The 10,276-nt window shown below is 36.0% G+C and overlaps 1 protein-coding gene across 2 annotated transcripts in view; it reads left to right on the top strand.

Annotated features, from left to right (window-relative positions):
- USP33 (ubiquitin specific peptidase 33) overlaps positions 1-10,276 on the top strand; it is a 37,545-nt gene that overhangs the window by 14,304 nt on the left and 12,965 nt on the right. The window contains exons 9-16 of one of the 2 annotated variants that reach the window (XM_009702579.1): positions 1,069-1,489; positions 1,908-2,048; positions 4,739-4,851; positions 6,185-6,357; positions 6,469-6,563; positions 7,151-7,184; positions 8,010-8,055; positions 8,866-9,046. In XM_009702579.1, the coding sequence (XP_009700881.1) occupies positions 1,069-1,489; positions 1,908-2,048; positions 4,739-4,851; positions 6,185-6,357; positions 6,469-6,563; positions 7,151-7,184; positions 8,010-8,055; positions 8,866-9,046 (1,204 nt within the window). The remainder of the gene's footprint in view (positions 1-1,068; positions 1,490-1,907; positions 2,049-4,738; positions 4,852-6,184; positions 6,358-6,468; positions 6,564-7,150; positions 7,185-8,009; positions 8,056-8,865; positions 9,047-10,276) is intronic. The other variant, XM_009702580.1, reaches the window with a different exon arrangement.

The following is a 10,276-nucleotide window of genomic DNA, read 5'->3' as shown; positions in this document are numbered from 1 at the left end:
GGTTTTTGGTGGTTGGTGGGGGGGTGGGGGGGGGGGGGGGGGGGGGGGGGGGCAGTGGTGTTGTATGTGTGTTGTGGGGGTCTTTTTTGGTTTTGTTTTTTTGTAAAAGGGGGAGTACCAGGAAATCAGCATGTTAGATTTTTTTTTTTTTTTCGTTACCCAAACCCAAAACTCAAATCTGATGGTTGTGGTTTTTAAGAAAAATAATGTTTTCTAGTCAGTAGTTGTGAGCTTAATAAGTAATTGCTATGATGAATGGGAATGTTTAGCAGCAAAAATTATTATTATGAGCAGCCAAAATACAAAAAGGAAAATAGAAGAAAATGGAAGCAGTAGTAGTTGCCTAGAAGAGACTATTGTTTTCTCCCATGCTTGCTTTATTAGATATTCTCTATTGCCAGGCACCAAGCTGCTGTGTGGATTGTTGAAATTTGGTGGCTTTCAAGATATTTCCAAACGTAGATTAGATTTGTAGTAATACTTGACAGCTCTTTGTGGAAACACTGATAGTTGAGGAATCTTGTCCAGGCTTGAGAAAAAGAATTAAGATCTTGCTGACAGTATGATGCAATTGGAAAGATGGGCTAAGTACATAATAATACTTTTTAATAAAGTACCTCCATGCCCAGTGAAAGCAAGGCTGTGGTTGCTTGGTGAAGATGCTGCATAACATTTTAAAAAACTGTCCCTAGAGCGTTCCATTACCAGCAAAGCTGGAATCTGACCACACTGTTGGTAGTTGCTTGAGTTACATTTATCATTCATGTAAGCTATGGCAGTACTTTTGTTAAAGCTGTTGAAATAAGCTTTTTGGGAATTGAAGTGTTTGGGAGGAAACTTGTATGATAAGATTACTTGTTACATACAAGAAATGGATGCAGGAAACAACTATGTGGACTGGAAACGAAATTTCTTTTGAACATTAGACCTGGGACAGAGGAATTTACCTTATTCTTCTTTAAGAGCCAGCTGTAGCTTTTGTTTAGTTATCTGTATCTTTTCCTGATATGACTTTAATATCTTCCAAATAGAATGGAATAATATTATAAAATCTGTTTAAAATCCTAGGATGCACAAGAATTTTTGCGTTGTCTAATGGATTTACTTCATGAAGAACTTAAAGAACCAGTTGTAGAACTGGAAGATGCCCAGCCTATGAGCATTGAAGAGAGTATGGAAGAAGACAAGAGCCAGTCGGATGTAGCCTTTCAGCCCTGTGAATCCTGTGGTACCTGTGATAAAACAGAAAATGATGCTATTTTCAAACCTGTCTTAGAGGATCCTGCAGAGACAACCATGTTAATTCAGGATGACGATATCAACCCAGTTGCCACCAAAGACTGGCAGAAAGAAAAAATTGCAAGCAACAAGCTTAAACGCTCAAATTCTATGGAGGACTTGGAAAAAGACACAAACACTGCTTCAGTGACCACTGAATTTTTAAATAATCAAGGAACTGTCAAAGTACAGATACACAGCAGATTCTCAGGTAATACATTACTAATGTGCAATTGAAGTAGTCAAATTCTTAGCCAGAATATCTGTGTGAGTGGAAATGAGTTGTAGAATATAGTAGAGAGGTATAGGTCAAATAGGGTAAGTAGATTTACTTGTAAACAATGCACCTTCTTAATTTATTTTTTTCAGTCCAGGTGTTCTGAATTCAATTCGAATTCCATTGAAAAGCTCAAGATTTGTACTGGGTAAGGTTTCAGATAACCTAGAAGAGTGGGGTTTTTTGGGGTTTTTTCTTAACTTAGAAGGTATTTGAATTGAAATGGTGCTTCATTCCTTAATGTCCAGTGACCTGACAATGTGGTTAAATAAATTGTATGACCATTGTGTCTGTTCATTCTGCAGTAAATTTTTTTGTAGAATTTAGGAAATAATGCAAATATTAATTGCAGAGTACATCAATGATGTCCACATGAATGATATATCTGCAGCCCAAACCCCATCATCAAATGAAGGGATGAACACACGCTTATCAAACAGTCCTCCAAAGTCATTCTCATCATGCTCTCCACTGGCACAAGTCCACAAAAAAGGTATAGACCCTTTATTTTCTCCCTCCTGGTACTGAATTGCTGTGTATTACAGTTTTCATTTTGTTGTTTCTTGTGTCTTTCATAGCAATGCAGTGGTGTTCTTAAGGGTTTTTTATCGCCTGTCCCTAGTGGGGTGACAGAGCATTATGTAAGCTGGACATACAATAAGACTCCCTTTACTTCTGTAAAGTTCTGATTCTTTTGGAGCATGGATAGTATTTGCCTCTGCTTTGGCAGGATGGAATAATATTTTTAGACAACTTTCTCAATTGTACTGTTTTGGAGAGAGGGGAAACGTGAGAAGTTAGTACCCTCAGAAAGGTAATGCTTTTCAGAGAACAAGCACATTGGTTCTTCAGCAGAAGTTCGGTAAGTCAACATTTTGGTCTGTTAAGGTTTAACAAACCATGTGTACCTATACTGTAGATAGACTTGTAAATGCCAGCTGCTTTCTGATTGTTACTGTCTCTGCGGTGTAGAGTATTTCTCTTGGCACTTTCCACAGTATGATGTGTTTATCAGCGTTCAGAATGTTTAGACTTTTATTGCCTTTAGATACAAGACAGTGCAGCTTTAGGGCACAAGGAACAATATAGAATTTTTCTTTTCCCATTACTTTGGGAAATAGTAGACTATTTTGATAAAAGCTTGTCTTTTGGAACATGCTTTTAAGGCTAGCGTTAAACCAAACCAAACCAAAAATTCCCACAACTTTAATATGTGATCCTCTTTCATTCAAGAGGTTACCTAGGATAAGTTCTGAAGATGTTCATGTTATTCTTTCAATGCTTTAGCATTGATGTTGAATGACAGCAATTTAATGGACTTAAATCATTGACCCCCCTTGGTTCATTCACTCAACAGTTTTGACACTACATCTGTACTGCTGTCTCCAGTTTTGGCTTCACCATTACACAAGCATTTTAGACAAACTGAAGTGACTCTACCAGAGGTACTAGGTGGCTGGAGGCTGTTATGTACAAGGAGAGGCTGAGAGCACTGGGTTTGTTCAACCTGGAGAAGGAAAGGCTAAAGGGGAACTGTTGCTGTCATCAGCAGCATATATGTGGTTATAGAGGAGGCAGAACCAGACTTTTCTTGAAGCCATGCAGCAAATAAAAATGGAAACAAGTTGCGAAAGGAAAATTTCTCTTAGATGAAAGGGAAAAAAATCTTTCCAATGAGTGGTTGAATACTGGAATAGAGGTGAGAATCCAGAGGTACTCCAAGGTTCTTGGACATGGATATTCCAAAGTTCAACTAGAGCTGCTTTGGACAGAGACTGTATCAGATGATGTCCAAAGGTCTCTCCCAATCTAGACTACTGATTTTTGTCACTTCCTCATAATTTAACTCTTGGTTGTCTTTATTGAGTATTGAGGGAACAGATATATATGCAGTAGAACTGACTAGGGGAGAAGTGTTGCAGCCATTTGCAAGCTCACAAGTTGTTGTGGTTTCTTTTTTGTTTTGTTTTTGTTTGTTTGTTTTTAATTCCCCATAATGCTAGGGGAATTCCCTAGTGTGCTAGGCCTTGTGTCTGGGGGCTAATAGTTAATTACAACACACCTATTCCCTTCTTCTCTTCCATCTCCCCCTTGCTAAAAGCACATGGTGTCTATTTGGTGCCACAATTCTAAGATGTCCCTGCTTGTCAGCATCTTCCATTTCTTCCTGCTGTTTGTTAGTGTGGGTAAATACAGCATATCTTCCATATCACTAATAAATAAAGACTTTAGAACATTCTTAAAGCAGTTTAGTGACAAAGTAAGTGATTGAAAGGAACCATAGAGAATTCTGGGCAAAAGGCTGTATGAGGCAGTTTGCATCCATGATAAAATATCTGATGCATTGTGAAAAAGAGAGGTTTTCATATTACTTCTAGCAGCCTTTCCTTCTTATGGAGATACTTTTGAATTCAGGTTGTTTAATTATTTTTGACATCTTTCTAGGTATGGGATGATACAGAGACAATATATAATACTGCTGGACAGTAAAGAGGCAAGAGTACTTGCTTATGGGCAAACTCTTTCTGTACAGAGGAGCCTACCATTTTAGCCTACCATTCCAGTAATCAGTAGAGCCCAAGACACTACTCTGGTGTGTTTACCTAATTAGTAGTGGATTTGGATGGGGAAAACATGTTATTGGCTTGGAGGGTTTTTTGTTTGGTTTTTTGTTTTGTTTTTTAATAAGCTGCTGTTAGCCTGGACTCTAGTAGTACATGTAGTCTACTTCAACCCACTGTCACCAGTGTTGTGATACAATAAGCTTGTGTATGAGCGCTTCAGCCCAACATGGTCAAAACGTCCTGCAAAGATATGATCAAATTGAATATCAGAAAGAAAGTGCCTTTTTAAGTTTGTACTTTGGGGGATTCCTGCCAAGATGAATATCATAGCAGTATGCTGTAGATTTCAAGACTGACAGTTTGAGTTTTACTTAAACAGAGGCAAAATTTTCTGGTGTTTGTCCCCCATAAGCTGCTTGAGAACCTTATATGATTGCCTAGTACTAGCAGTAATCTGGTTGTGTAATTTCTAAGAAATATTTAGGAAAAAGAAATCAGAGCTTGGCTCATAATTTAATCTAAAATATATGTGATCTCTAATTATATTATGCAAAGTTGAAGGAAATCAGAATCCACTGTATCTTGATTTACTTTCAGCACTTTATTTTTGTCATTTTAGTTTCAACTGTATCATCACCAAAGAGGAAGAAGCGCAAGAAGTACAAGAGTGTTATCTCTGATATATTTGATGGGACTATAATAAGCTCAGTACAGTGCTTGACTTGTGATCGGGTGAGTGAGAGGAAGTTCTAGCTTCTAATATGGTTTTTTCCCCCCAGTACAAATACTTAGGGCTTTATGAATACAGTCATTGTCTGGTAACTTTATTCTTTTGTGGCAGATTTCCTCAGAAGGCTAGGTTGTTTCATATTTGCTCACTCAAATAGTAATAACAGCTACTACCAGCACTTTGTTTAGACTAGCATGCATTCATTGAGCTGGATTTTTACTCAGAGCTGAAAAATAACATATTGATAATTGGTTTACAGCAAGGATGGAGAAAGAGGCTTACTCTTCAACTTCACTTACATATCATTACTTTTCAGTAACATTCTGAATATCCCAATGCATACCTGCTACTGTTGTAAGTTCTCAGATACATAATGTTACAAGAAAAGTAAAAGACAGTAATCTAATCATACTGCTGTAACAGTCTTATCAGTAGACTGAGGCTCAGAAAATTCATGTCTTTCAAAAAATCCAAGTAAAGACACTTACTTTTACAGGTGATATGAATCATTAACTGCTTTCTGAAGTTGTCCTCTACTGCAAGAGTTGGTGCAGCATAGGAGCAGTTGATTTTTTTTTTTCTGTGTATTTTCTCATAGAATTACTTAAAACAGCACACGTGATCATTTAAAAAATGTCAATTATCTAAATATGTCTAGTGGACCACTTTAGTTTCAAACCAGTAGTATGAAATATTGGATATCCAAATCTTTGTATTGGGGACAAGGTTCTCAACATAAGGTTTAAACCTAACCCTGATGCAGTTGCATGCCCTCATTGCTTCCCTTGTTTTAGATCTAAGAATACTGAGACCTCAGGGTAATCTGGAGAGCAAGTTCAAAAAACAAATAAGAATTTTTAAAGTTTGCTTGATGTTTGACTATGTGATAATTAAATCCAGCATGGCAGCAAGAAAGTGCACAGCTGGATCTCTTCTGCAGTGGATCCAGTTACATCAGGTCAAGCTTATGTCAAAGTAAAATCCTGTCAAAACAGTGGGCTGAAGCTTTCTGAAACTAGCTTGTATAACAGGACCCTGAGGCAAAAATCATAGTGCTTTGTGTGACTAGTAGGAAGACAAATAATTAATAACGACTTTAAAAAGTTTCAGTGATAATAATGTGCAAGTTCACTCTAAAAATGTTATTTTTTTCTTCCTCTTTTTTAGGAAATAAATTTTTACATCTTCTTATTTACAATTAATTTGCTACCTAGTGGAGTTTTCAACTATACAGTAACTTAGTAGTTACTGGTAAACTTTACAGAATTCAATTTAATTGCTGTTTCTCTTCAAGCTTAACTCTATTTTGTTTCTGTTTTTTTTTCTTCTCTTTAGCTGTCTATAACCCTGGAAACCTTTCAAGATCTGTCCTTGCCTATTCCAGGTAAGGAAGATCTTGCTAAACTCCATTCTGCAAGTCATCAGACATCTCTAGTCAAGGCAGGGTCATGTGGAGAAGCATATGCCCCCCAGGGATGGATAGCTTTTTTTATGGAATATTTCAAAAGGTAAATAATATTTACTTTGTTTTATTTATTTATCTATTTTGAAATTCTAGTTTCTGCTCTTCTGGCAGAACATTTGTTGGTTTTCTTTCTTTTCTGTCAATGATGTTTCAGGTTTGTTGTCTCATGTGTTCCTAGCTGGTTTTGGGGTCCAGTTGTAACCTTACAAGATTGTCTTGCTGCCTTTTTCGCCAGAGATGAACTCAAGGGTAAGAGGTTAATTACATGAACATGTTTCTTCTATTTTTTTTTTCCTTCTGTCACAATAAGATGATTAATATCTTCTTAGCTTCACACAATTAAGCAAAGGCCACCTGTTAGACTGTAATAGTCTCATTCCTTGCTCTTATGGGATCGTTCATTTCAAAAAGGTAAGCTTCTCATGCAACTGAATATTTGAGACAAGAAATGCCCGTGAAAGCTGCTTTATAAATGTCAAGTAAATCTGAATTTGGTTCAATGAAATGGTATCAACTGAAGGCTCATAAAAATTTCAGAAAACATTTTATTAATACTTATTCTCATAACCTTAATTTGGATTTAGTAAATTATTTCCTTTTAAAATTATATAGCATTGTCTCCTCAGATTATGCTGTACTGCTTCATAGTTGAAAGCATAAAACCTAAAAACCTTTCAGTTTAGTGGCTATGTCAACGCTCTTACGACTGGTAAATATTGAATGCAACCTAAAGATAAATTCCCTTGAAACTGTTATCTATCAAATATATGTACTTGAAGTATAACTATTTGAATTTAGAGAATAATAGCTGTTTTTCTTCTCCCTGATATTTGCAGGTGATAATATGTACAGCTGTGGAAGGTGTAAAAAGTAAGCTGGCTTTTACCTTTATTTGTTTTAACTTAATTTGAGTGCTTTAATGCTTCTGTTAGTCAAGAGGCATTTATTTCTGTTGGCTATGTTGCAGTACTATTAATCTTTTGAATTCTACCTTGTGTTCTGACTGTCAGAAATTTAGTATTACGAAGGTACAGGAGTCAGGAAGCCTTGGCTCACTGTACCATGTTGCAAACCAAATGCGCTTAATTCTTTTTCATGTTCCTTACAATTTTAGACCTTTCTAAATCGTTTTTGATTGATAAAATAAAAGCTTTTAGCCCTCTATATTACTAGCAGGTTTTCATTCATACACAGTAGGTCACTTCAGTGTGTTAAAAATAAATAAATATATTACAGCTTTAAATACTAAAGAACCAAGAAACAAAGTGGTCTGAAGACTGCTTGAAGCCCTTTATGGAAAAGGAGTGTTATTCCTTGCTCTATAACTGGTGATCTGCTATCGTTAATTTCTTAAAAATAAACTTAGTTGGTTTCTTTTTTCTCTTTTGCTGAATAATCAGCTTTCATGAAGCTTGAAGTTCTTTCATTTATGCTAAGAGAAACTGTTAGCTTGATGGAACTTGACTATCTGTACTTGCTGCTTTGAATTTTTCAGCAGTACAGATTGTCTTTTCTTCTGAAGCGTCATTGTTTGTATCATTTTGGCTACTCTGTGTCTAGTGTACATTCCAGAAATTTTTTGGGTTTACTAATGTAACGTTCAGCTTAGACTTTTGGTGATATAGTACAATAAACCAAAACTTTTTCATAACTAAGTAGTGGTGGTTTGGTTTTGTTTTATTTTTCTTTGCTTAGGTTAAGAAATGGAGTGAAATTCTGCAAAGTGCAAAAATTTCCTGAGGTACTGTTACCACATGCACTTTAAAGCACTTTTTCTGCATGATTAGGAATGTGGTAAGGCTAATGAGTTGCATGGAGTAACTTGTGTTTATAAAGTTATATGATCAAAGCGTATCTTCATATTGGCATTTGTTTTAAGAACGTGAGAACATTAGATTATTCACCATGTAAGAAAGTGAACCTTGTACATGAAAAGTTAAGTTAGAAGGATGGAGGGGGGTTTATGTTGTTACTGTCAGCCTGCAGAACTTGCTTATACTGTAAATCATAGAATTAAATACCACAGCCAAACTGGAAATCTTTTCTATAAGTAATGCTTATAACTTTATGTTAAAACGTAATCCAGTCTTACACTTCAAAATGTGAGTTTATGGCTGCAGTAATCGGGAAGAATTAATGTCCCTTGTGGCAAGATTGTGCAATAGGTGCATTGAGGAAGAGAAAAGGTATGCTGTTCATTGCTGCATCAGTGTTAGTAACCATTCAGGACTGTGTTTTTTTATAGTGTCAGTAAGTCTTTGATAATTACAAATTCATTTCTAACTCCTTGAGCTGCAATTGATTTAAAAAAACAAAACCCAAAAAACCCACAAACAAAAAAAACACGAACCAAAACAAAAAAAACCTCACAACCCACAAACAAAAACAAGACAGTGGAAAACAGAGCTTGTGATAGTTGCCTCAGGCCAGAGACAAAATTGATTCTTTGGGGATGTTGAAAGGAAAAGATGGCATACACAGTGTAGTTATTAAATATCAAATAGTAGTAGCATGTATAGTTCCTGAGTGAATCTGTCGATTCTTCTTACAGATACTGTGCATTCATCTCAAAAGATTTAGACATGAACTTATGTTTTCCACAAAAATTGGGACCCATGTGTCCTTTCCCTTGGAAGGCCTTGATCTTCAGCCTTTCCTTGCGAAGGACAGTCCAGCTCAAATCATGACTTATGATCTCCTATCTGTCATCTGCCATCATGGAACTGCCAGCAGTAAGTATGAGGTTGATTGTTTTGTCTTTGCAGTTGGTATTCACATCAGCACTTCTGTTTAAGGATGATATCCCATGTACTGAAGGGTAAATAGGTAAGCATTGGTAATTATAATGTGAAAGATAAATACTGTGATTTTTACATTGAACCATAAGGTGGCTTGCTCTTAAAGAGTTGGCACATCTTTGAAATTGTATGGCATACCTAAATAAAATTGTAGATGGAAAAAAATTAACAGATCCTGGAATATTAAGTAAAAAACCTATATGCAGTATTGAAAATGAACAGTATAAATGTACAATGTTATATGCCAGTGGATAACCAGTTGATGGGCTGTTCTACACAGCTGCTGTTTGTCTAGAGTTTTGATGCTTTGTATGCCTTACTTTTTTGGAAAGAGTTCACAAAGCACCACAAAGATGCCAGTAATTTTTCTAAAAGATGTTCTATTGGATGATCGCCGCCACTTAACCCCAAAACAGGCAGTAACTGCTATTTATGGGTAGTGATGAGTAGCTGAATAAACATCCTATTGCTATAAGTCAAGCTTGTTTCTGTGTAGGTGCTTTCAGGATTTATAAGATTTGGAAGATAGGAGAATGAAAAGTTTGAAGCCAGAAACTTCATAGATTTTTTTTTACAGAAGTTACCCACCCCCTCATACTGCCCAAACTTGAGGTATCCATTGTTTAGATGAAATAGTTTCCATTTTTTCTGGATGCTTTTCATCTTCCATTTAGTGCTTGCTGAATGATGCTTCTTGTGATCAGTTTAGCAGATATTTGATTATTTAATTACTGGCAGTTGAATATGTATTTAATAATTTAAAATATATCATGAATAGTCTTCAAAACACAGTTAGGTATGGTCTTGATACCATGTAACCATTACACATCTATGCTAATTTCTATTATAAAGCATACAAAGACTTGAAAAGAGTTCATTGTGGAAACTGATTGGAGTAGATTGTTCAGACAGTCTTACTCTAATTTAAATATCATGGCTCAGGAATGCATTAGACAACAAACTGCTTGACAAGTTGAAGAATATGCTGAAGGCAGTGTCCAACTTTCCACTAGCTGATAGAAACTCAGAAAAAGAAAGCTGATCCTGAGTTTGAGAGAAGTTAATATCCAGGTCATGTGTGCTAATGACTTGATATTTATCCCATTTAAGACTTGGGTTTTTTTGGACTTACTTCCTTTTCATGTATTGCATAGAAAAATGGGC

The sequence above is a fragment of the Cariama cristata genome, unplaced genomic scaffold (genome assembly GCF_000690535.1).
Source record: "Cariama cristata isolate BGI_N322 unplaced genomic scaffold, ASM69053v1 scaffold23366, whole genome shotgun sequence".
Classification (NCBI taxonomy): domain Eukaryota; kingdom Metazoa; phylum Chordata; class Aves; order Cariamiformes; family Cariamidae; genus Cariama; species Cariama cristata.
Note: the sequence above shows the minus strand (reverse complement) of the source record. Positions and strands in the feature narration are given on the sequence as shown.